Below are 27,889 nucleotides of genomic sequence, written 5' to 3' on the forward strand. Positions count from 1 at the left end.
AAAGGAGAGAGCCTCCCCACTGGGGTGGGGGCTCAATCTCCTCCCGGGTTTCGGCACCAAATGTAAGGTTTTTCCGACGAGATAAACACAACACCAGGCAAAGTGAGTGTAAGGCAAGGTTTATTAAAGGTTCTCTCCGGTGAAGTTTCAGGGCCCAGGTGAAGGGGAGCCGAGAAAGTTGCACCGGGAGGAGGTGGGCACCCTCGGGCGAGGTTCCGCAACTCTGGAAAGCAGAGTGGGGGAAGTCGCGCCCAAGGCAGGGAGGAGGGGGCTTTTAAGGGGTCTTGGGGAAAGCTCAGGGGTCTTTTGGCAAGTTTCCCTTATTTGGATATCCCTCCTGCTCATCGGGATCCCATTGGTCCACAGGAGCCCAGGGCGGGGGTCTCAGGTTCCTGCTTGGGCCTTTGTTCTCCTGTCCGAGCTCAGGTGGTATGGCGGGAACTTTCGCCATCTTGGTCCTTTGTTCTCCTGTCCGAGCTCAGGTGGTGTGGCGGGAACTTTCGCCATCTTGGTCCTTTGTTCTCCTGTCCGAGTTCAGGTCTTGTGGCGGGAATTTTCGCCATCTTTGGTAGCCCTTCCTGCCAGCCCAACAGGTACGTCTGTGAGTCTCTTGGAGATTCCCTCACTGGACCTTTGCCATGGTGATTCACGGGGCAATGAGGGAATTCTTATCCTCAGAATTCCTTTCAAACTGGTTCTGAAGCTCTGACTCTTGCCAATTTATTGGCCCATAGAGCACACTGGAGTACTCCCGACTTGTTTGTTGCTGTTGCTCTCCCCCAACTCCCTGTCTGTTCTGAATCACAGACCTCTGTGATCTATCAGTCCTCTGTTTCCCAAACTCAGGGGATACATGTCAGATCATCAAAGTGACCCAAGGAGCCCTTCTTTGCCTAACATGGTTGGGAGACTCTCCTCTATTCTCCACAGCATTCGGGCATTCCAACAATGCTCTTTAAAGGATATATTTTTTTTATTCTCAAAACTCTTAAGCCCTCTCTCTTCAGTCCTCAGTCATTCTTTCTACATTCTTTCTACATTCTTGACTTACACGGTGAGCTAAGAGTTGCAAAACAGGTTTCAGAAATCTCCCTACCAAATCCTTTACCGGTAGATAAGCATCTTCCTTTATAATGGACACTTGTTTGGTCCCCTCTTCCTCTGGAACCTCAGCTGATCCTGAGGCAGAGTCTCACATTCTCACAGAGTCTCACATTACATAAGCCAATTACAAAATAACTTTAACCTAGAGATGATATTTACCAGGACCAAACACCAAAGAGGAAAAAAACATCATTATTTACAAACTAGATATGGAGACTGAGTTCCCTCCCTTCCTTCCCTTGTCCTCACAGGGACCAGCTGGGTGAAATGTCATACACCACAATGTGCATCAAGGAGTCACTCCGACTGGCGCCTCCAGTCCCATCCATTTCCAGAGAGCTCAGCAAGCCTATTACCTTCCCAGATGGACGCTCCCTGCCTGCAGGTCTTTGCATTCTTTTCTTAAGCAGTTCCTAGAGACAAGGGGATCCTAGCGACCACAGCGACAAAGACTGGCCTCAACAATCCTCAACTCTTAGAGGAGTCAAAAGACAAACCTAAGGAAGTCTGGCTTAGGGTGGGTGCCTACCAAGACCTCAGTGGGTAATTCTTTGATCAGATGTGGTTTCCAGACTTTCCCAAAACACATAGCAATTTGCAGAGAAGCTCTGTCCAGAACCTGGGTGGCTAGAATCCCAACTCAGGGTTTCTTCATTCACAGGGCATTGTTTCTAAAATAATCTTTGTTTGGCTTAGTTTGAGACCCAGGTGAGACTTCATGGGAGATGAGCATCATTATACTTATCTAGAAGACCCAAGGTGGGGTCTTTGGCGTTATTATCATCAAAATATTACTCTTATAAGTGTGCAGCACTTAATAGTTAACATGGAACCTTCAAACACATTATCTCATTTTCCTGCCCTTGAAACATGATCTTAACAGACATTTATATGGGGCTTCTCAGTTTACAAAGCACTTTGAAAGCACACTACACACATGGTATAGCCAAAAATTCACTGGAGACCCCAATGTGCAGATGAGCAGAATTAAAACTTGCATAGAGGCCCCACACCTCACCCAGTGTTCTTCATAGCACAGGTCTCTGAGCAGGGCGAGTGGAAGGCAGAAGGGTATCACATGAGATAGCCTTCACATGTCTGCTTTGGTGTTCTGTTAACTCTTGCCATTGGAAACAAGCTGACAGGATTGCTTGAAGCAAATACTAACAGCCTGTCACTGTGACTTTGTTGACAGATCCAGAATTAACTTACCAGAATTTTTTATGGTAATCAAATAATCTTCAAAATCTCTCTCCTCTTCTTTTTTTTTAACTTTTTATTTTTTATTAACATAATGTATTATTAACCCCAGGGGTACAGGTCTGTGAATCACCATTTACACACTTCACCTTCCCCAATGTCCATAACCCCACTTCCCTCTCCCTACCCTCTCCTCTTCTTTTTTGATCCCCAAACCATGTGGATACTTGCCAAAATTTCCTCCCTTCCACTTACGAACAGAACCAAAAGAAACTTGTCATTGGACCTACATGATGGAATTATGGTTCTGTTCTTCTGGACCCAAACTATCTCTGGTGAGTGCTATATTGTCCATTAACAGATATCATTCTGACATGATACCAACAGCTCCTGAAGATAGAATCAGGTATTAAATAAGTCATTGTTTTGAAAACTAAGGTGTCATTCAAGCCTCATCTTCCCATGGGTCCTTGACTGCTGACATCAGCTATGGCACACAAAACTCTACCAGGAGCTAGCTCATTCCCTTCAAGAAGAAAATTCTTATTGAAGAGTGGTGTAACAGTAGCTCTACCTCAACTTGTTCTACATCCTGTAGTCTTTTTTGTTTCTTTCCTTTCACAGGAATAACTGTGGTTCTCAACATTTGGGGCCTTCACCATAATCCTGCCATCTGGGAAAATCCAAAGGTATGACTGTCTTACATGTAAATACTTCAAAAACAAATGATGTGCAAGTAACTTTTTGTTAGCACAATGGGGATGTGGCAAATGACACAAAGCAAATAAAATAAACATAAAGACCAAAAATGTTCAGCTTTCCTCTTAAAGAAAAAACCTGTCCCCTCCCCCTATTCCTACTTTATGTTTGCTTTGAATGAACAGATGGACATAATGCCACATAATCTGCTTCCAAGCGCAATCTGTACTGCAGTCCATTTACTTAGCGAGCTCCGCCAAGCACTCACCTAGACATCTGCAAGAGTGTAGACTATCCATGTAGCCAGGCAGGCAACTCAAACTCTCTTCTGCTGGATGGAACCATGGAAATTCTGGCAGAAGACTGATGACACCCTCAAGTTGGGCACTTTGAGGAGAGTTTTATAAAGAAACTATTTACAAAGGTTTGGTAGGGTTTGTAAAAGCACCATGGAGCATACAACTGTTGAAGGGCTTCCCACCTCTGGTGAGGGTTACAATGATAGGAGAGAGATTGCTATGCTGGAAAAGATCCTGGGCAGGAGTTAGGCCTTCAGTAGAGCAGTCAGGCTCAGGAAGCTTGGTAGGGTGAGGTCCAGGGAATAAATAACCCAAAAGCTCTCCCCACCCACCTTCCAGATCACCAATGTCTTTTATCAGCCAAACCCAATAGAAAACTATATGGCTCCACTTCTTGGAGCCTAGAGCATAGCAGGAAAGAGAGAAGAGAGGATCTAGAGAGTTAAGAAGACATGTAGCTAACCATAGTGCTTGATTCAATGTTCTTAAACTCTAAATACTCATAACACCCACAGATATTTCCTTTCACATAAGTGGCTAGGGTTTAAGATATCTTATGTGTAACATGAAGTGGACTGCATGTCTCAGTTACAGTTGATCACGTAATCCCTTTGGCTAGACTTCTAAGTAGGTGCGTTCTTTTTTTAATGTTGAAATTAATTTTGAGTATAGTTGACATGCAATGTTCCATTAGTTTCGGGGGCACAACTTCGTGATTTGACAAGCTGATACCTGATGCTATGCTCACCCCAAGCGTGACCATCACTTGTTCCATTCCATCGCTATAACAGTGTAATTGATGATATTCCTTATGCTGTGCCTTTTACTCCTGTGACTTATTCATTCCATAACTGGAAGCCTGTATCTCCCTCTCCCCTTCACCGACTTTGTCCAACCCCCTACAATCATCAGTTTGTTCTCTGTATTTATAGGTCTAATTCTGCTTTGTGTTTGTTTATGCACTTGGTTTTTTCCTTTTTTTTTAGATTCGTCTTATGAGTGGACTCATACAGTATTTGTCTTTTTCAGTTTAACTTATTTCACTTACCATAATAGCTTCTAAGTCCATCCACGTTATTTGAAATGGTATGATCTCAAGCTTTTTGTGGCTGTGTAATATTCCATTCTATCCACCACATTTTCCTTATCCATTCTTTTTTTTTTTTAAGATTTTATTTAATTATTTGACAGAGAGAGATCACAAGCAGGCAGAGAGGCAGGCAGAGAGAGATGAAGGGAAGCAGGCCCCCTGCTGAGCAGAGAGCCCCATGCGGGACTTGATCCCAGGACCCCGGGATCATGACCTGAGCCGAAGGCAGTGGCTTAACCCACTGAGCCACCCAGGCGCCCCTCCTTATCCATTCTTTAATTGATGACGCTTAGGTTGCTTCCATATCTTCGCTATTATAAGTGAGTGCTACAATAAATTAGGGATGTATATATCTTCTCAAATTAGTGTTTTCATTTTCTTTGGATAAATTAAGTAAGTGCATTCTTACCACCAAAGTGAAAATAATATCACTGACCCTAACATTTCTGCTTTCTCCATACTTGGTCTCGGTAGCATATTAGTCTACTGGGAGACCAAACAAGGGCTGCAGGTCTAGAATTGCCCTGTCCAATGTGGTAGCTATTCACCACATTTGGCTATTGAGCACTTAAATTGTGGCTAATCAGAAATGAGACATGCTGGGAATGTAAAATACACACTGGCATTAGAGGACATAGTACAAAAATGTGAAATATTACCTTAATAATTATTATATTTAGCACATGTTGGAATGATAATTTTTTTCAAAATAAATTCTATTATTCAAATTATTTTCACGTTTTAAAAAATTTGACTACCTGGGACACCTAGGTGGCTCAGTCAGTTAAGTATCTGCTTTTCATTTGGGTCATGATCCCAGTGTGCTGGGATCCAGTCCCGCCTCAGACTCCTTGCTCAGTGAGCAGTCTGCTTCTCCCTCTGCCTCTTTCTTTCTTGTGCTCTCTCCCTCTCTGTTTTTCTCTATGACAAATAAATGAAATAAAATAATAAAAATGTGGCTACCAGAACACATCTGTGTTCTGGTACATATGTGGCTCATCATGTATTTCTGTTGTTTAGTGCTAAGTAGTAGCTTAAGAAATGCACTAATGGTGTTTGGGGGATGGTGGTGGGATTGCACTGTCATTTTAGGTCTTTGACCCCTTGAGGTTCTCCCAGGAGAATTCTGATCAGAGACACCCCCACTCCTTCTTACCATTCTCAGCTGGACCAAGGTAAGGACAATTTGAAGTTGTTAAAAATGCACAGAAATGTTTACTTGGAAACAGCACTCTTCCTTTGGTAACTCAACTCCATATATTCTCCAATGGAGTCCTATCTTCTCACCAGATTATGAGGTAGATCATGGTACTTATCTGAGCTCCTGAAAAGACCAGTTAGTTTCACAAAGGGCAAGGCCCTTCTCTGTCACATCCTATACAGCCATGCCTCAGAAAGTTACCCCACAATGCAAGAGAAACAATTGTTTTTCCCCTTAATTTCAAATTTATTGAGGTATAGTTGACAAACACAATTGTAAGGTATTTAAAACCTACAACATGGTGATTCACCTCTGCATACATTGTGAAAAGGTTCTTCCCCTTCACCAATTTCTCTCTTTGTGTGTGCGTGAGGATATTTAAGTTCTACTTTATTAGCAAATTGCAATCACACATTACAGTGTTACCAACTATAGTCACCACATTTTATACTACATCCTCACAGGAGAAACAATTCTATAAGCATCTCCAAGTGTCACCTTCTTTAGGGAGGGCATCACATTACAGCCTCTCGGTTCATGTTCTTGCAGGAGATAAGAGAAGTTCAAAACTCTCCTTGACGTTTAGTGTGAAAATGCTGCTTTACTGTGAACAGTAGATTTATTATTCTAGCACCTTAACAAAAGAGTCAGAAACAAATACCATTTCCTCAAGGTCTCTCTTTCTTTCCCTTGGTGTTTGCAGGAATTGTATTGGGCAGCATTTTGCCATGATTGAGCTAAAGGTGGCCATTGCCTTGATTCTACTCCACTTCAAGGTGGCTCCAGACCCCACCAGACCTCTTGTCTTCTTGCACCAGATGGTCCTCAAAGCCAAGAACGGGGTCCACTTACACCTGAAGAAACTCCCCTAATGTTACAGCCCAGGGTACAATGATTATATATGTATTTAAAGTTAAATTACAGCTATTGGGCCAAGAAAATGAAGAGAAATCAAAATATGGTGGGAGGGTTAGGGGTACGTGGGATGGGAGTCTTTGTGTAACTGTACATTACCCAAAACCATTTCTAGGTGATATCCTGTGTCACCCAGATCTGTTTCTGTATGATTTGGGGAGATTTTCCAGTCATTTCTGTTGTTAATGCTACATACCAAGAATTTTCCTAGGTGACTTCCATATATTTTCTGTTGCTTTTTAAAATAGTCTTTGGAATTATACAAGTAATACGTGCATGTATGCTCACAGTAAAAAATATCCAACATTCAAAAAGCATGCAGAGTAAAAAGTAAAAATCCCACATCACATACCCTACACCTGACCAAACCTACTCATTTTCCTAAAAACAGAATAGTTTTGTGTTAATTTTTTCAGAACGTTTCATATACATTTCATATATACATATGTATATATGTATTCTTACAGATGGGATCATATCCATAGTATTCTTGCTTTTTCACTATAAAAAATACATCTTATTCCTAATCATGGATTCATGATATTTTATAATATGAATGTATTATAATTCATTGAACTATTTTCTTATTATTGGATATTTAAATTATTTATGGTTTAAAGACATGCTTATTGGCCACTTGTATTTATTTTGTTGTCTGTGACTCATACATCATTTATGCTGCTTTTCCTATGGAGTTCTACATGAGTTCTCTATATTGTGGATGATAGTCCTTGACTGTAACATTTCTTTATAACTTTCCCCATTATTCTACTTTTATAAAACTGTATGGTGTCTGTTAGCATACAGAACTTCTAAATTTTCATGAAATAAGGTAAATAAACTTTTTTTTTATGGTTTCTGGGTTTCAATCTTGAATAAGAAAACCTCCATTTTGAAAATTATCTAGGTATTCTACATAGTTTCCTGGTGCTAACAACTCTTGTGAAGCCTGAGCAGGGATTTTTTAATAATTTCCAAATATTAATAATAATTATTATTATTATTATTTCCAGATTCATTACTCATTTGATTACATGTCCACTACATGTCAGATATTGTGATAATCATTCAGTGAATGAACAGGACCCTGCCCTCATGGAGCTGGTATCCTAAGCAGACAAATAATTACAATTTTCACTAAGTGCCTTGAAGGAAGTGAATGGGCTGAGCTAGACAGTAATGAAGGGGAGCTTACTTTAGACTGGGTTGTCTAGAAAATCTTAAGAAAGGGATATGTAAGTTGAGATCTCAAAGGAGAGAAGCTACACCTCTTAGACGCCCCTAGTGGCAAAATTATGGCAATTCGCTGGACAATTCAAATAGCCCCGAAACACTCCGGGTTTTGGAATGAATAAATCATGGGAATAAAAGGCACAGCGTGGCAAATAAAGTCCATGATACTGTAATAGCGTTGTCTAGTGACAGGTGGTAGTCACACTTGTGGTGAGCACATCATAACCTAGAGAGAAGTCGAATCACTATGTTGTACACCTGAAACTACACATGTAAACTTGCATGTCTGTGATACTCAAAAACATATTTTTTTGATAGCTGTGAAACAAACAGTAGAAGTATATTTCCTTTGCCAAGTAAAAGCAAACTGATCTTGCCCATCTGGATGGATAAGAAATGAAAATAAAGTCCTGGTCACATCTGTAACAGCTTACTATAACAAAATATTCCCTAATAGAGGAGCTTAAACAAGATAAAAATGTCTTTTTCTATCATATGAAAGTCATAAGGAGGTAGGTGGTCCAGAACTAGCAGGGTAGTTTGCTCTACAAGGTCATCAGAGGTCATCTAGACACTATATATCTTGTTCTCCAACTTCACTGCACAGCTGCCAATGAACAATTCAATGAATGATCTAAACTAAGCCGCTAGCTCCTGCCACCACATCTACCTTCAAGCAAGTGGGAGGAGAAGAAAAGGAATGGGAAGGCAGGTGCCCTTCCTTTTTAGGATATTGGCTGGAAATTGTACTCATCACTCTGCTCACAGCTCTGTGGACAACCCAGTCTCTCCTATAGTTGAAAGGGAAACTGGGAAATGTGGTCATTAGCTGGCAACCTTGTCTCAGCTTAATCTTCTATTTCTGTGGGAGTGGAGAGAAGATGTTGAAGGCACACTCTGCCAGAGTCACCTCTGCCACCAACAGCCTATCATTTAATCATGGGCTGGAACAGATCCTTTAAAATAGAAATAGTACCAGGGATAGTGCTAACCATGAAGGTGTCATCTCATTCAAAGTATAGTAATCAAGGGGCAGCTTTCAACAGGCCATACAGGTAAATTTATAAATACTCTGTCCCAAGCCAGAAATGGATGGGGTTGTCAAGCATCTTGAAGGAGCTACATTGTCCTGGATGAAATACTCTGACTTTTCTTGTCCCCTCAACTGGAAGATGTTTTGCTTATGCACATAAGCAAAAAAAAAAAAAAAAAAAAAAAATGTGCTCAGTTACTACAAGTCTAGAAAGGATAATGCACTCAGCGGAGTTGTAAGTAATATCAACTGTCATGTTTTTATTATTTACCTTTTGTAAATCATTGGCCTTTTTTTACTAATCTAAAGAAAATTATGGATCTTCTCCAGAAATGTGTATGTACCCCAAGCTCCAACAGAGTTTGTTGGTGATTCCATGATGTTGGTGGATTCCATGAGCCCAGGTCTGGACCCAAATGATAGCCCTTCCTCTGCCTTCATAACCTTAAGAACCTTAGCAGATGGCTGTGTCTAGTAATGGAGGTTCCCATTAGTTCAGAAGGCAAGTTATTGTATCCCCAGGCAGCTGTCACTGATAATAGTGTTTCAGTATACTGAACCAAAACCTTCCTTCTTATAACTTTCACCCATAGATAACAGCTCAAAATTTCTTTATCAATTTATAGTTTTCAGAGTCCTTTTACCACCATTACATAATTAGATCTATACCACCCCCTTTGTGATGTATGCATTGAAAATTATCATATTCACTTTCCCAATGAGGAAAGGAGTTTCAGCGAGATCAGGTGGCATATCCAAGGTCTCTTAGTCAATGAGTAGCAGACCTAGAACTCTAGAGCTTTGGCAATTCTTTAAGTAGTTAAGAGATAGTTCTCGTGAATTCCCAGGTACTTAGTGTTCCAGCACTATAGTTTCAGCAAATCTAACGTGGCCTTGCACTAACATCCACCACCATGGAGTCAAGATGCTGCGAATTGATTGTGTTCATGGCCATCATCCTGGAACTAACTTTCTTCTGTACCTACTCTAGTCTGGGACCCATTTAAGCTCTGGCATCTCTGTTCTATCTCTCCTTTACAATTCCGCTTCTGGTATTTGGATTTGACATTTGCATTTTGGATTATCTCTCCAACTCCTGACTGTCCTTTTCTCCTCAAAGAGGAGGCCTGAACTACACTCTCCTTCAGGTCTCATTCACCATTCAGTGGTCCAGTTGCTGGCTGATGCTTCAAGCAGGCCCCGTCTTATCCCCCTTGAATGGGGATCCTGATCCAGACCCCCAGCTCTGTCTACTTTTTCGCACACATCATCATCCTCATAGCCAACACTTTCCTGGTTTGTCTCTTCCTAACTCAAACCAATTTGACAACTTCTGTCTTAAAGCATGATGCCTGGAAATGAAAACAAGGATCCAAAGTATTATAAGCCTACTTCTTCTGGCATCTGAGACTGCCTCAAGCAGGGACACCAGTGGTATTTGGTGTCCCTACTTGTTTAGTCATTTTTAGTCAACACTCCAGAAACAAGAATCTCTTTGAGAACAACTGTAAGACCTGAAGAAAAGTGTCCACAGCTCTCTCTCCAATTTCTGGAGGGCATGCAAAAATGGTGGCCCCAGCACTGCAAATTCTTTTTTTTTTTTAAGAGTTTATTTATTTCTTTGTCAGAGAGAGAGAGAGCACGCGCACACAAGCAGGCAGAGTGGCAGGCAGAGGTGGAGAGAGAAGCGGGCTCCCTGCCGAGCAAGGAGCCTGATGCAGAACTCCATCCCAGGACCCTGGGCTCATGACCTGAGCTGAAGGCAGAGGCTTAAATGACAAAGCCACCCAGAGTCCCTGCAAATTCATTTAGAATAGAATGTGAGTATCTCCCCTGAATGGAGCAGCACAGCTTCCCTGACAAATTAAAATATCTAGTAAGGACACTGACCTTTTCCTTCTTCTCTCCTACAGTGACCCACTGTTATATGAATTACTGTGCTAGCCACCATTAAAGGCCACCCTCCCAAACGAATGTTTTGAGGTACACCTGCTCGCTAGAAACAGGCAGTGCTGAACAACCCACGCTTGCTTTTTCTCACTCAAGACTAATCATATTTGTTTGTGGAATATGGAGCTATACCTACCTGAAGACATCTAACTATAGATTGGCCCCACCTCTAACCACAGGTTGACATTTTCACTCTGTATATGCTACTGCACGGTAGGCACTCAAGACATACTTGTTTAACGAATGAATGAATTCATGAATGGAGAGTGAACAAATGAACTATGATCATGAGCTGGCGTCTAGCTCTGGCTGTTCTACTGACTGTCTAGCCCACAAACAGCTATATATTTTCAGAGAAAATAAATGTTGCAGCTCTGAGTCAGTTATGACATCAATCTTAGCCACAGCTCGGTGAGACATTGTGTAGCTTCTCATAGTCCTGCCTACTGCAGGGGACATTATTTATCTGCACTTCTCCTTCCCTCGTAGATATTTATGGAACACCTATACACCAGGCAGTGTTCTAGCCACTGGGGATGTTGTAAGGAATAAAAAGACCAAGACTCTCGAAGCTTATATTCAAGAGGGGACCCAAACAGTGAAAAAGTAAATGAATAAGTGAATACATTACTTAGGTTTAGGCTAGCTGTAATAACCAGGAAACCCCACCCCCCAAAAAACAAATACTGCCCCTCTCTGTGCCAGTCTATCCCTTTGGTTTATTTACTTCCCAAAGAGAGACTGCATTTACTCCCTCCTTGAGGATGACAACAAAAATCCTATCTCCCTGGATATCTAAAATCTCCAAGTGATTTCATTTCTCTTCATCAGGCCTGGATAGGACTTCTTGCGTTCTAAGGTTCTATGAAGTAAAAGACAAGTTCTCTTCACTTAATGATGGAGCAGAGACAGGAAAACTGAAATAAAAACTCTCGACCTGGGGCACCTGGGTGGCTCAGTGGGTTAAAGCCTCTGTCTTCGGCTCAGGTCATGATCAGGCTCCAAGGATTGAGCCCCACACCGAGCTATCTGCTCTGCAGGGAGCCTGCTTCCTCCTCTCTCTCTCTGCCTGCCTCTCTGCCTACTTGTGATCTCTGTCTGTCAAATAAATAAATAAATAAATAAATAATCTTAAAAAAAAATAAAAAACAGAAAACTCTCAACCTTAACCCAAAAGACTATTTCTCAGATGTTCTTGCTATTAAGTATGACGGTGTGACTGAGTTTAGGCCAATGGGATATGAGCCAAGCAAAAGTGATGTGATGATGAGATCACGCCATATTTGGATCATGGCAATGATTGGATCATTGCCATAAGCAAGCAAGTTGCTTGCTCTATCTAGATCTCCTCTCCCCTTCTCAAGAGCTGGAAGGATTTTGGTTGATTTTGATAACTGACCATTTGGGCCGCGTGTTTTTTCTCCTCCTGTACTTTAAATTCAACTTTTACATTTTAAATTCACCAAAAAAGGATGAGCCTGAGAAACCCTCAACTGCGATAAAAGGAAAATACCAGGCCCCTGCATGATCTCTTTACCCACAACTTTGCTACGTGGCCCTCATTGTGCTATATAATTTACACATCTCGCTAGCTATAAACCTTTATTTTTTCATGATTTCCCAATGGCTGTTCCTGAAAGGGGTATTTTATTCATAACAACCACAAGGGCTGTTCCAGCCACATCAGTTATTGATAGGCTGAGACCAGTGCAAAAACACTACCATACTTCCAGGGCACCTAACTGGCTCAATCAGTAGAACACATAACTCTTGATCTCAGGATTGTGAGTTCAAGCCCCACACTGATATAGAGCTTACTTAAAAAGAAAAGAAGAGTTAAAATCAATACTAAAAAAAAAAAGTCCCACCAAGACTACTATGTTCTCCTACCAAAACAAAACAAACTTTCATTAACTTTATTAATGATTCTAAAAACCACCCTTACTAAAGCTACAGAGCCATCTACTTCCCTCCCACCCTCACTCATCAGACTCAGTCAAAAAGTCTAGTTTCTAATTTTCTCTCAAATTCAACCCCTTTTCCCCATTTTTATTAGCAACACATTCATTCACTGATTCATTTATTGACTCTACTGTGGGCTAGGAATCATGTTATAAATTGAAGACATCAAAGATAATTCGGCATGGTTTTTGACTGAGAGGAGTTTTCAGTACAGTGAGGAAGAAGGTAAGTAAAACAATGTTTATAATACATTGTGAAGAGCATTTTCCTCAGATTTTCCCAGGGAGCAATGGGAGTCCAAGGAAGTGATTGCTAAGCCGCCATGTGTGGATGGGGATGGTAAGTCAGGTAAGACATGCTTCCCAAAGGAGGTGATTCCTCTTTTTGTAAACCCTTACTATCTGGTTGGGCTCCTTCATGAATACGACAAACCGCAATAGTACTTAGAATTAAGGAAATAATTTTCTGTGAGACTTCATGTTGCTAAGTGCTCGTCTCAACTAATCCAACATTACTAATAAAACTCCTACCTAAAGGATGTAGAAGGGATAATTGCCATGATATGGGCTCTGAGCTGGCCAGAGAACAACTCTCTACTCAATTGCCCTTAAGGGGCATTCTAAACTGGTGAGTGTTAGTAACATCTCTAAAGGTGTAAGGTTTAGTATCACCATGGAAATGACTACCCTCAGAGCTAATAATGAGATGGTAATAAAGACAGCTGTTGTATAATGAACACAATATGGGCAGAAACAGAATTACCAAGAGGATGATCTGGGAAGAGACCGGAAACATTTTTCATCCACAGGCTTCATAAGATAGAATGGAAAACCACCTCTAAAACTCTAATGTGGAGACTTGGAGTTTGAGTGCTGTCCATAAAGCTCTCCTGGGAGCTGGCCACTGCTGCTTACCATACATTGAGTTTTGATTATGCCAACCCGTTTCTCAGAAGACACTTCCAGTGCTGGTACAGACCTCAGGGAGTTCACAAAATATCAACCAAAGATCATCAAAAACCCTTAGAATTATTTTCCCTTCTAATATATTGGAGAGTACAGAGGGACACCACAAATGACTAGAAATGTGCCATGGGGGCAACAACAACTTTGGAAGACCCAACACTTACAATTAATATTTTATGACTTGATCCCCCAAAACCCTCATTTCAAAGAAACCTGTAGCCTTCAGTCCTTTGGTCTTTCTGTTGTTCTACAACTTTTACTGTCTTTTCTCTATTTCCTGCCATCTTCTTCCTTGTTTCTGGCTTCCTTCTCCTTTCCTTCTTTTACCTTTTCCTTCTGCCCTCTTTCTTCAATTGCTTTTCCTCCAAGAGTTGGTTTTATCTGCTCAAAGACTGAAGGAATTAAGTTTATTTTCTACTAAGTCACACTGCTGGGAACATAATTTCCTACAACAGACTTTCGACTCTAGTCACATGTAATTTGCCAACCTTTCCCCACATCACTGCCCCCCCCACTATTTACTGCATATCAGTTGCTGAATGTGACAGTTAATCTGATGTGCCAGTTTGATATAGGCCCCAGGTGCCAGACACTAGTCCAGGCATTAATCTGGGTGTGTCTGGGTGTGTCTAAGGGTGTTTCCAAATGAGCTTACCCCTTGAAAGGGCAGACTAAGGAGAACAGACTGCCCTCCCCAATGTGGGGGTGCATCATCCAATCAACTGGAGGCCTAAATAGAACAAAGAAGCTCAGTAAGAATAAGCACTTCCTGCCTGACTGCTGGGCTGGGATATCAATCTTTTCTAGCCTTCACACTTGGACTGAAAAATTGGCTCTTCTTGGGTCCTAAGCCTGCTGGTTTTCAGACTGGAACTACGCCATCAATTCATATGGCTCTCCTGTCTTCAGATTCAAGATGAAATACTGCACATTGCCTTTCCTGGGTCTCCAAAGTGCTGACTACATATCTTGAGACATCTCAGCCTCCATAACAGCATGAGCTAATTCCTTATTTTATATATATTTTTATATATGTATAAATATATATACATACAATGTTTTATATATATTATATATAATATATAGTGATATATAATATATACTATGAGATATAGTATATTTTATATCTATATCTATCTATATCTATATCTATATATTCTGTTTCTCTGGGGAAACTAGAATAAACCCTGGAATAAACACTCAAATCTGGGTTTTCATTGGTTTTATAATAGTTCAGTTCAACCACAGGCTAACCAGATTGTCTACCATTTTCACTCAGTTTTAACAGCTAAGGTCACCAAGACCCTTCGGGGTCAGACTAAAGTTGTAGCTAGGGTCTGGAGTTCTTGGAAAGCCAAAGTTAACATTCCTATTAACAGGAAGTCTCTCTGCTATGACTCCTACTTCACCTCTGCAATAATAATCAGGAAATTCTGAGCATACTTACATAACTCTTCCTACCTTTCAAGAGAAGTCTCAATAAACAGTCAAACAAAAGATTCCAGTTCAGGGATAGCTGGTCACCATCTCCCTTGCTCGCCCTAGCATCTTCCTCTGGAAATGCCTCTGAAGCCAAAAGCCTCTTAGGTCTCCCCATCCCAGGGTCGTACTGTCACCTACTGGTGCTGGCCTTTTCCATTCCTACACTCTCCTTCTCTCACAGCCCAGTCTCCTGTCAATGCTTTGTAGGATGAATGGTTTCTCAATGTTTAAGTAGGGCTTTTTCAGCATAAGGAAGACCATTTCTTCTTCATGGTCATTAAGTCCTGACACAAGCAGTGATAAAGATTGTCTGTTTACCTGATTGGTTTCGAGGAGGTGCCTTTTGGAATTTATAGCATGACTCTGCCTATCTTCTGTAAATGTTGGTTAATGCCTAATTTGATCTATTTCTAGATCATAATCTCATTCCACTGTTGGCCTCTAGGTGAATAGCTTTAAGTATTTGGTGGCTTTATTCTAAGAGGGCAGCTAAGTGACTCTGAGACAGTGTGAGCCTTTCAAGTCTTGCTTCCATGCTTTGTTGGACCAGTGCAGCATTAAATCTAGGTCCCATTCTGTCCCACTACTATGACAATCTCCCTCTGAGTACTTTACCTGGTGGCTTAAGAATTCTGAGGTTTTTTGCTCTCAGTGTGGGGAACATAAATATTCCCAGACCATGAGCCTTTGATTTTGCTCCTGCTAAGACACTGAGGTGTGCTTTCCCAGTCTTGGGTAACTTCCTTGGGTGCGTGCTGAGTAAGCTTCCTTTGGAACAATGAAATGCTTTCTTCTTGTCTCATCTTGCCTGCTCTTAACTATTTCAACAAGAGCTAATGACAGAGCCAAAACCTTTCTTGGTTCTGAAGCTAATGAATTTACTGAGTGAGACCACACACTTGTGCTGTCAGAAGCTTTCCATCTCCTGAATCAGGGTATCGCAATTTCTTCTCTATGACATAAACTGGCTCAAAGCACTTCATTTCCTTTAAGTATTTTGACTTGGGCTTCAAAATTGTGTTCACAGTTGAACAATATTATTTGAATTTATAGAGATTTATTATTGGTCTTGAATCTTTTTGACTCAAAGTATCATGTTTCACTTTTTTTTTAATTTCATTTATTTATTTGACAGAGATAGACACAGAGAGGGGGGAACACAGGCAGAGAGAGTGGGAGAGGGAGAAGCAGGCTTCCCGCCAAGCAGGGAGCCCAATGTGGGCCTCAATCCCAAGACCCTGGGATCATGACCCAAGCCGAACACAGACGCTTAATAACTGGGCTACCCAGGCTCCCCATATTTCACTTTTTAAATGGTGCTATTGTTCCAATCTACAGAGGAAAAACTTGTCCAGTGAGGACCTTTGGGCTAGGTGGTTTGCTGGGCATGACACCATGGCCAGAACTTCCTGGATCCCCTATGTTCTGGCTAAGCTAAGAGGTGCTCTTAGGACATCCTTGATCATCATCTTACCTTGTGAGTGTTTTGAAATTCATTCTAGAATAGTACTTTGTAAGTTGGAGTTGCTGAATAGCCCCTCTGATATGGTGAAAATGTCTGTAATCTTCTTCCCAGTAACTTATAATCCAGTCTTATCATAAGAAAAATATCAAATTCCATTAATGGGAAGTCTTAAAAAATACCTAACCAGAACTCCTCAAACTATCAAAGTCATCAAAAACAAATAGAGTCTGTGAAACTCCCGTAGCGCAGCCAAGAGGAGCCAGAGGAGACTTGACAACTAAATACAACGTGGTATCCTTAAATGGGACCTTGGAACAGAAAAGAGACATTAGGTAAAAACTAAGGAAATCTGAATAAAACTATTGACATTGGGGCGCCTGGGTGGCTCAGTGGGTTAAGCCGCTGCCTTCGGCTCAGGTCATGATCTCAGGGTCCTGGGATCGAGCCCCGCATGGGGCTCTCTGCTCTGCAGGGAGCCTGCTTCCCTCTGTCTCTCTCTGCCTGCCTCTCCATCTACTTGTGATTTCTCTCTGTCAAATAAATAAATAAAATCTTTAAAAAAAAAACTATTGACATTATTTAATAATAATGTATCAACAGTGGTTCATTAATTGTAAAAAATATATCACATTTTTGTAAAATGTCAATAATAGGAGAAACTAGGTGCAGGGTATGGAAACTCTATATTATCTTGTCAATTTCTCTATAAATATAAAACCATTCTAAAAATAAAGTCAATTAAAATAATCCTAGGGGATCTACAAAAAAGCTACCAAGAGGCACCTGGATGGCTCACTCGATTAAGCATCTGCCTTTGACTCAGGCCATGATCCCAGGGTCCTGGTATCAAGTTCCACATTAGTCTCCCTACTCAGCAGGGAATCTGCTTTTCCCTCTGCCTCTGTCCATCCCCACCCCACTCATGTTCTATCTTTCAAATAAATAAACAAATACAATCTTAGAAAGATAAAAACTACCAAAACTAATAACTAAGTTGGGAAGGTTACAAGATGGAAGGTTGTGCACCAAAGAATTATTTCATCAGACTTGGGATGTTCAAACCCTACACAAGCCAGAAAATAGACTGGCTTTTGACTGAGTCTTGGGAGATAAGCTCTTAGCTCTTCAAATACCTTGCCTCATGAGTGTCCTGGTACACCTGGAGCCTTGGACCTCACCAGGGAGTTTATGCTAACAATGTGATTTATAGTGGAGACCTTGGGTCATATTGTGTCATTTCCACCTCCTAAGAGGCTAGAGAGATTGAGTAACTAAGGTCAGTCACATTTTCCATTCTTAAATTCCTGAGTCCCAATAAAAATAAATCCCGGACACCAAGGCTAAGGCCAGCTCCCCTGGTCTGCCATTCTTTGTATGTGTTGTCATATATCATTGCTGGGAGAATCAGTGCTGTTCATTGACTCCAGTGGTAGAAGAGAGCATGAATCTCACTTCTGGTCTCTATGAGCCTGTTTCCATTGCTGATTTTAATGTACATCCTTTCACTGTAATAAACTATAATTGTGAGTAGAACAGCATTTCTAAATTCTCTGAGTTTTTCCAGTGAATCATCAAACCTGATGGTAGTTTTGGGAATCCCCAACACAAGGCCAATAGGTCAGCATACAAAAATCAGTTGTATTTGTAGATAGTAGCAATGAACAGCTGTAAAATGAAACTAGAAATGCAAGTCCATTTACAGTAGCAGCCCCAAGTATAAAACGTGTAGGAATGAATTTTACAAAAATATGTTCAAGCCTATAGACACAAACTACAAAACTTTGCTAAATAATTCTAGAATTTCCATTTAACTTTTCTTTCCATTTCACTTTCTATGGATTAAATTATTTGATGAAATTCTTCATTTTTCCCTCTATATTCTGAATACATCAGTCATAGTCATTTCAATGTCTCTGGCTACTCAATATCTGGGTCGCCCAGGGGACTATTTCTATTGTCTGAGGTTTTTTCTTTTGCTTTTTTGATCAATTGGACTGTTTCTTGGCATTTCGGCTGAGTTTTTATTTAATGCTGAACATTGTGTGTAAAGAATTGTAGGAGCTCTGGTAGGTTCACTGAAGAGGGAATTATCTTCTGGAAGTCAAACAGCATTTTGGTAGAGCCTCGTGATACAACTGATGGGAAGTGGGCAATTTGGACACACCATTTCCTTTCAGTGCTTTCAGGTGGCTTTACTTTGTAGTACTTATAATTATACTGTACATTTTTTTGTACCAAATCTCTCTACTTCAGAGCCCAAAGAAGCTCTAAAAGACATCATAAAATTTGAGCATCAGGGAGATGTAGAAAAAAGGGCCAGTAGACACTGATGGGCTTTTTGTGTGACGTGATCTTCATTTCTCTTTCCAGAACATGTGAGACAGGCCCATTACCTGAACTTCTTTGAACACATTTCCTAATGACCCTGAACACCATTATGAAGTGTGCTTTCAGGCACCAGGACAGTGCCTCCGTGAACAGGTCAGTGACTAAAGGAAGGACAGGAAGTAAACTCATTCACCACCAGCTATTCCCTCCATTAGCATGCTGCCCCACCTCCTCTCTTCCAGCATCTCCAAATTCTGCCTGGAAGTAGAGCTTAAAAGCAAACTCATCCACCGTGGCCAGCAGGCTTTTCTGCCTCACCATACCTGGTTTACAAATTCATCCTCAAAACCTCCACTTTAATACATATTGTCAAGTAGCCAATGAGCCTGCATATTCGTGTTGGGCTTTGCATTGCCTGAGACCTGCATAAAACAACCAGTTGCCTGAGACACAAATGCCAATGATGGACGCTTCTGCAGTGACGCTTGGACAACAGGGAGCGTACAGGTAGTTCTTGAGAAAGAAATGACAGCTAAAGTTGAGGCAGGGCAGGGCCAGTTGTAGATTCCCAAAGTCCTGTACTCCAGACAGGATTCTATCCATTAAGGCCGCCCCCACATCAAAGGTCACTCCACCCAGACTTCCAGCCTGGGCAGACTCCTCCCTCTGCTCCGGAAAAGGCGGGTTGCTGGTACAACATCCATCTTCCTAGGGACTGTGTAAGCTCTGCCATCTGGTGGCTAATCAAGATGTTACAAGCAGTGGGGAGAAAAGATAAGAGAAACAGACATTTGCAAAAAGAAAGCACTGTGTTCTGTGAATGAGCTTTGAGAAATTGTTCAGGCTCAAAGCAAACTGGAATCTTCTCCTTCCCCTTACTTGTTTATACTGTGGGAGAACTAATTAACTACAAATGGATCCAATCCTTACAGAAACCATTAGAAAGCATGTAACTTATTAGAGCCTTAGAAATGCTCATATTCTTGGAGTACCTGGCTGGTTCTGTCAGTGGAATGGGCAACTCTTGATCTTGGGGTTGTGAGTTCAAGCCCCATGTTGGATGCAGAGATTATTTAAAAAAGAAATCTTGAAAAAAAAAAAAAAAAAAAGAAATGCTCATATTCTTTGAAGGAGTCGTCCCACTCCTGGGTATTTGTAACTCCTGGTGTTTGTCCTGAGGAAGGGTGTTATTGCTTCAGAACTTTGATGGAAGAGGTGCAAGGATGAGGGTCATCCAGACGGAGGCACTGTCAGACTGTCACAGGCACTGTCAGAGATCCACGGGGAGTGGTCAGGAACCAGACCTCCAGCCCCACCCCAGACTGAGCTGGGACATCAGCAAAGGGTAGATGGAGAAAAAGAGACCTGGGAATGCAGTCATCTGGGAGGCACAATGGGGCTTCAGGGACGGGGAGACTAGGTTGTTCTTTCCAGGCAAATGAGAGCTCACTGGACTCTGCTATCTGTCAAACAAGCCTAGGTCTGCCCAACCCTGCTGGCTTGCAGACTAATCCTAAACCCTACTTGTTAAACAAGGACCTTTGCAAAGAGGTAAAAACTATTTTTTAAATAATTTTATTTATTTATTTGACAGAGAGAGAGAGAAAGCAAGACAGCACAAACTGGGAGAGCTGCAGAGAAAGAGGGAGAAGTAGGCTCTCCACTGAGCAAGAAGCCCGATGCAGGACTTGATCCCTGGACTCTGGGATCATGACCTGAGGCAAAAGCAGACACTAACTGACTGAGCCACCCAGGCACCCCAAAGTAAAACCATTTTTAATACCTTCAACTGGGCCAGGTGAAAAGAGGGAGCACAGGTGGGCACCAGCTGGTGGGCAATAGGACTATGTGCTGAGTGACTGGCAGGTACTGGGCATGGCAAGTGTGGGGCTACCGCATGCCAGATCTTTGCCTAGGGCCTTATGCTGGACTCTCACTACAAATATGAAGCAGATCCTCTTTTTAAAAAGAGGATCCATTTAAGGAAAGGAAAGCTAAGTTCTAGTGGCGTGAAGTGATTGGCTTAAGGTCATGCAACGGATTTAATTGGCAGAGCTGGGACTCACTGACATATTCAGTCACTCAACAAACACCAAGCCCTTGCTCTATGCAGGGATTATGCCAGATGTCCTGGGGATGTCCTGCTCTCCAGGAACTCACAGACATGGAACATGAAGAGGGAAAGCGGTGTCAGAGAGCCAACCTGAAGGACGTGAGGCTGGCAGAAGGAACACGAGCCGTCGACATAAACAACAGGCACGAAGATGTGAAGCCCTGTGGGAGAAGAGGGAACGGGAGGCTGGAGAACTTCATGCAGTGTCAAGTGTGCCCTCAAGAGCAGGAGCACAGAAGCTGGAGAAGTAGGACGGCAAGTCACAGAGGGACCTCAGTGTGGCCATCTACTGGCTGCTCAGGATACTGCAGGAACAAAGAAAAAAATAATGCCGGAGGTTGCGGACACTCACCCACTATTTACTATATGTTTTCTGTGCATGCATGAGCTCATTTACTCTTCACCGCAACCCAGTAAGATGGGCATCATTCTACCCCTGATTTTCAGATCCAGGCACTGAGGTACCTTTGTTATGAATTTCCCCAACATCACACCAATATAAAGTTGGCAGGGAGGGATTTGCCCAAGAAAGCCTGGCTTCAAGCCCATGCCCACAGACACGAAGCTGCACCTGCCCAGAGCAGTGGGGATTGCCTTGCAGGTGTAAAGGGCTGGGTCCCACCTGGCTGTGTTTGGGAAAAGTCTCTCTTGTGGCAGCATGGAGGCTGGTGAGAGCATGCAATGTGAGTGAAAACAGGGAGACAGGAAAACTGGCTGCAAACATCCAGGCGAGCTGGAGGCCAGAAGCAGGGGAGCAGGAGTGGGACTGAGGGAGGGGAATTTAGCGTGAAGAGATGGGTGTCTGTCCTGGGCAGAGGAGTAGCGGTACTGCCAACAAGGACAGGGGACCCAGGTTGGCAAAATATTGGGATTCCATTTGGACCTAAGGTGCCCAAGGAATGGTGCAGGAGGCAACTGGAATGGGACTGATTTGGAAGTTGGTACTTTGTGGCGGTGATGGGAAAGAACTGAGTGGATGAGGCTCCCCCATGTCATTCCTTCAACAAACATGTCCTGGGGACCCCAGTATTCTGAGCCTATGCTGGGCACCCAGACACTACAATACACAAGACAGATGCATCTCTGCCTCATGGAATGCCAACTTCACTGTCTTGTCCAGAGCGCAATCCCATGACCAAAGTGAGCCCACCATCCTGTGGGAACCCAGCAAGGGAGGGCAGGGGGTCAGGAGCAGTGCCCCAGAGAAAATGGCCATGATCCTATTTGGTTGAAAGTGGAAGGATCAGATAAACCAACACACCTTGCGACAAGAAGATGGGACTCTGGGGGCGCCTGGGTGGCTCAGTGGTTTAAGCCTCTGCCTTCAGCTTGGGTCATGATCTCAGGGTCCTGGGATCAAGCCCCGCATCGGGCTCTCTGCTCGGCAGGGAGCCTGCTTCCCCCTCTCTCTCTGCCTGCCTCTCTGCCTACTTGTGATCTCTCTCTGTCTATCAAATAAATAAATAAAAATCTTAAAAAAAGAAGAAGAAGAAGAAGATGGGACTCTGGCGCCCTTGGCGAGAGTTGTCTCAGCAGTGTTCGAGGCCAGGAGGCTGAGGAGCAAGTGGGAAGGATAGAGGCAGAAATGGCAAATGCGGACTAGTCCTTTTTGATACCCGAAGCAATCCCTCTTCCCTCTCCCAGCATCTTTCCAAATGTGCTGTAAGCTTTGTAATAGCAAACACCCTATTTTCTTCAGCTCCCCATTTCACACACACACACACACAAACACACAGGGTGTACACTGGGGTAGAATTAGCAATGGATTTTAAGTCAAAAGCCTAGAGCCCAATGCCTTTAGCTAGCGCAATGCCTCTAGTTAGGCCTGTGCCACTCAAGTCTCCTCCTTTTCTGAGTCTGCATTTCCTCCCCAGGAAAATGGGTCCAGTTATGTAGGGTCAGAATGGGGCTTGAGTCACAAAGCATTCTCCCTGCCACACAGAAACCTCAGCTTCTGTGTGAACACCAGCACCACCGCCACACTAACACTGCATATGCAGGGAAAGCCCTTCCCAGTCTCTTGTTCCAGCTTGTTAGGTCTTGGGGCCTGGAAGATGCTTCCATCAGCTTCTCCCCCTCCCTCTTTGTCCCCCTCCCTTCTGCTTGCTGGAGCTCCCTCTCCTCCCCGACGCTTTCCCCACCTTAACAGCACCTGTCCTCACCACCTCTGTCCCACACGTGGGCTCACAGCGAGAACTAGTCAAGAGCCTGGTTATTCATTTGCAAAGTCCGCATGCAGAACTGTACCAGCCTCAGTGATGCCGAACGAACCCATGTAGCCAGCTCCTTTATGCTGGGGCCTCCAGAGGTCCAGAAGAGCAGCTGTGTCCAGCATGTTCTGTCCTCACCAGCCATGCAGAGCCTCTAGCGGCCTCTCACCCCAACTTGGTACATGACCTCAGGCTTCAGATTCCATAGTACAGCATTAGTAACCTGGCCTAAATGATTCTAAGGGTTTTGCTAGCTCTGGCACACTGTGATCTTGCACGCAATTCAGCCCATCCTGGAATACTAGTAGAAATTTAAAAAAAAAAAACAACCCAGCAGCTAACTTTCATTGTACATGAACTATGTACTAGGCACTGTTCAACGTGTTTTTTTTTTTAAGATTTTTATTTATTTATTTGACAGGGAGAAATCACAAGTAGATGGAGAGGCAGGCAGAGAGAGAGAGAGGGAAGCAGGCTCTCCGCTGAGCAGAGAGCCCGATGCGGGACTCGATCCCAGGACTCCGAGATCATGACCTGAGCGGAAGGCAGCGGCTTAACCCACTGAGCCACCCAGGCACCCTGTTCAACGTGTTTTGTGCATTGTTTCTTTTCATCTTGACACCATCTCTTACCAGACAGATACCATTTACTGGCCCCAGTTTACAGGAGAATGAACTGTATGTAGCCTGATAAGTTGAGTTCACTTATCCAAGGTCACTTGATACAACGTGTCTGAGCACTGCTGTCTGCAGGCTGCCTGACCCAGACCTGGCTCTTAACCTCCCAGGCGATGTCCAACTCTGGTACAACTACTAACCCAACCATGCACTCACTTTGCCCTCCAGCCCATCCCTGCACATGCCCAGGGCCTCCTCAATTCCGCATGCCCATAAATGTGTCCTCGCCACCCCCCCCACACACACACACTGCTGCTTGTCCCCTCGCACCTGTCATTCTCAGTGCCACTCACTAGGCTGTATGGGGCCTTGGTGGATTGGAAAAAGGCTCCCCTGCCCTTCACACAGACACGGGCCCAAACTAGCTTGCAAGGCCTGGTTAGTGGAGATGTGGCCTGCACAGCCCAGCGCAATGTCCCAGGCTCCACCACCTCCCAACTTGCTCAGAACAATACCAGAACACCAGAACTCCTCCTTAACTTGTTTCTCTTTCCTCCCCTCTCTCTCATATCAAAGCTCTCTCTATTTTGCTTTTCCAGGGGGTCTCCTGGGATAGATGAGCAAGGTGCAGGCACAACTGGGGGACAGCGGTGGGGGGGGGCGTGGGGAGGGTTCTGGAGCCATGCCGTGGGAAAGCCTCTGGTACAGCACTTAAGGGGGAAGAGTGCAGCCTGAAGCTCGAGTTCAAAAGTACTCTGCTGATCTGCTCTTCCTATTGAGCATGGAGCCACCAGATGGCAGCCAAGGCCATAGGCACACAGAGAAGGCGCAGGAGGGGTGGGGGGGAGTATGGATGTTCAGGGGGCTCATCACTGACCCCATCACTTTCAATCAGAGAACAGGAAAGAATGAGTACTTGTGTGTTTCATGTGCCCGTGTGTTTTTCTGCACCTGTGTGTGCTAAGGGTATGGACAAGCACACACCTGGACAAACAGCTGGGTTTAACCTCTTCCTTCCTTTGGGTTTTCTCACCACACCTGGAGCTTCCCTTCTTCTGAGACCAGCCCTGTCCTGGGTGCTGATGATGCAGAGGGAAGTGACCCCATTCCTGCCCTGCAGGAGCTCCCAGGCCTGGCAAGCAAACAGACCACAGGGTGGTGTGTCCAGAGATGGCTGGAACAGCCCAGAGGAAGGCCCGGCAGTGGCAGGGGCAATAAGGGCATACATGATCTCCATTTCCTCCCCGCAGCCTTTCAGGGAAAACCCAACAGAATCAATCCTACTGGCAAGTCAGTGGCACAACTGATAGGCGAGGCGGTCCACAAGGTGAGGCACAGAGCTGGAATATGAGCCAGAGTCTGTAGGATTCTCAAGTTCATGATCTTGGCCAATGCGTGCACTTGTGGGGACTGGAAATGGGGGAGGAGAGCCAAGCTGGGGGGGGGGGGTCCAAGCCCCAGGCCAGACCTGGAGAATAGGCAGATGCCTCCCCTCCTGGTCCCAGAGCAAGTTCTGACAGCTCCAACTACCTCACTCATGGGTGAACTTGGTCCAAGGGGACAAGGCAGAGGGCGTGTGACTGGAATCACCACTGGAGTGCCACTCGGCACTCCCGCCTCCAGTTGTACCCTAAGCGGGGGGATGCCACCTCTGCAGAGCAGTAGTCTTGATCTGATGGCTCCTTGAAGCAGTCTTTCTGCTCAGGTTACTCTGAGCCTAAGGGAAATCATCTTGAAAAATATTCCAACCACTCGACACTCTGTCCTAGAACAGGTGACCCTCGAGATAGAATTCCACAGCCCTGTTTTTGAAACCAACTCCAGATTGGAAGTTCCTCTTGGAGTCTAACTGAAGTAAGGCACTCCAAAATCTACCTCCAATTCAGCAGTTGCCGATCGGAGCCCTTAGTGCCTGAGTCTGGATGTAATCTATAGATAACGCTGTGAAATTCACAAGTTCTAGGTAGAGAAAGAAAAAGGTGCGAGCCCTGTTCCGGGAAAAGCAAGACTATCCTCTAGTAGTAAGAGAATCTCCCGGCCCTTCAGGCAGGGTCTGGGCGGCCTGAGCATTCCGGCCAGAGAACGAGTGAAGGGATCAGCGGGAGATGATGCCACGCGAAGAAGAGAGACGCCAGTGAGGCAGGCCGAGGGACGTCCCGGGCCAAGGGACCAGCACGGTGCCGCTCGGGCAGGTGGGGCGCGCAGGGGAACCCATCGGATACAGAGGAAGGAAACAAGGGGAAAGACGAGATGGTGAGTACTAGCTCGGGGTGGAGGAAAGAGGAGGAGGAGACTAGAAGAAGGAGATAAAGACAGGCCAAGAGGTGCACTCAGGGAGACAGAGATCCACAAAGGCCGGGAGAGCAAAGGAGGAGACCCGGGATGAGTGGGAGAAAAGAGCCGGGAGGGAGCCGGAAGTCGTGAAGGCCCACCCACCGGCCAGCCCACCGCTCCAGCGGCGCGGTCCCTCCTCCTGTCACTCAAGGAGATGAGAATCCCCTCCCTCAGGGCTGGCGGGGGAGGGGCTCAACTCCCTCCCCGCCCCAGCTCAGAGGCTCAGTTCCCCAGGCCCCCTGATCGCCGCCCCCTTGGGACTGGCTGTGCAGCCCCGATAGATGGTGGGGGGCCCAGCTGGTGTGTTATCAGCCTCCTCCAGGAGCGAGCCTGAGCCACTCGGCGGCTGCCAGCCTGAGATTAGGCCCCGGAGGGTCATTAAGCACCGCCCTGGCCCGGGCCCAGCCTCTTTTCCCTCCCTCCCTCTGGCCAGGCTGGCAGGTGGGAACAGGCGATAAGGGCTGGGGGCTCTGGGGCCGGCAGGTCCATGCCCCCTGCCCCCTGCCAGGGCAGGAACATGGGGTGGGGGGAAGGTCAATAGCAGCCCAGCACCTGCAAGGATCCCCGAGTTCCCACCACCCTGCGTCCTCTACCGTAGAGAGGGGGCTAAGGCTGCTCCCAGAGAGGCAGAGGCAGGGAAGAGGGGGCAGAAACCAGGCAGGACAGCGACTGCCACCGGCCCTTGCTAGGCAGCCTCACAGGGGAGAGAGGCCAGGCTTCACTGGTTGCAAGGAGGCCAAGGGATGGTGGCTCTGCCCTCTACCTGGGAGGGTGTGTTGGGCCAGGCTTGAACCCAACCCAAGCCCTCAGGGACAACTCAGGGCCGCAGTGGGAGGGAGGGAATGGAGGTTTGTGCAAGGAGAATCAATCCAAGCAGCGGAAAGGTTCACACAAGGAGGCTGGAAAGGAAGAAGAGGGTGTTTGTGCCTTAGCAGAGGCCCTCTAGTAACCTCTGTCCCTCCTCCAGTAAGTTAGAGGCTGTGCAGGCTGGCCTCCTGGTTCTGCCCTCTGGTCTAGTCAAGGAGGACTTCCTAGAGGAAGGGGAACCTTAGCAGAGCCAAGAAAAAGGACTATGCAGAGTTGGAACTGGCAGCAGTGAGTGAGAAGGCATCTGCCCACAAGAGCACGGCCACAATTCACTGAGCTGAGGCTCAGAGAGGGGAAGCAACTTGTCTTGAGTCACACAACAGGCAAGGGAAGGCTTGGGGCAAAGACCCTGCCTTCACTCTGCACAGGACTCTTCCTTCTGCTGCAAGCTACAAATTACAACTCAGTGGCAAGAAAGGATAAGTCAGGTCTTAGATGGGTCTTCCCTGGAACATTTGTCTGAAACCCCAGAACAGCAGGGCAAAGGTTACAGTGGGGAAGTGAGGGGGCCATGACTGGTTGGGACAGTCAGCAGAGGGAGATCTTTAGGACAAGGTGGACTGCCTTCTACCCTCTACCTCTACCTTCCACACTCATTTGGATCTGGGATTGCTCCTGGCTAGGTCTGTCTCAGGCTGTCACCCCATATTCTGTCTGTTCCCGGAAGAGTGACAGTCACAGGGACGAGGGGCCTGCACGGTCAGCCAGCCCAATGACTGGGTGGCCTCCTCCCACCTCCCTCCCCCCTGCTTCATTCCCCCTGGGACTCAGTTCCCTGACTCCACCCACCCCTCAGGACAGGGAGTCAGGGGCAAGACTGAG

General features: G+C 44.8%; 1 protein-coding gene across 1 annotated transcript in view; it reads left to right on the top strand.

Moving 5' to 3' along the window:
• LOC101672065 (cytochrome P450 4X1) overlaps nt 1-7,363 on the top strand; it is a 47,540-nt gene extending 40,177 nt beyond the window's left edge. The window contains exons 9-12 of the mRNA XM_004740369.3: nt 1,356-1,489; nt 2,929-2,993; nt 5,485-5,567; nt 6,297-7,363. Coding sequence (XP_004740426.2) covers nt 1,356-1,489; nt 2,929-2,993; nt 5,485-5,567; nt 6,297-6,465 — 451 coding nt within the window. The 3' untranslated portion in view covers nt 6,466-7,363. The remainder of the gene's footprint in view (nt 1-1,355; nt 1,490-2,928; nt 2,994-5,484; nt 5,568-6,296) is intronic.
• The last annotated feature ends 20,526 nt before the right edge of the window (nt 7,364-27,889 follow it).

Source organism: Mustela putorius, unplaced genomic scaffold (assembly GCF_011764305.1).
Source record: "Mustela putorius furo isolate JIRA1106 unplaced genomic scaffold, ASM1176430v1.1 tig00003853_pilon_pilon_pilon, whole genome shotgun sequence".
Taxonomy (NCBI): domain Eukaryota; kingdom Metazoa; phylum Chordata; class Mammalia; order Carnivora; family Mustelidae; genus Mustela; species Mustela putorius.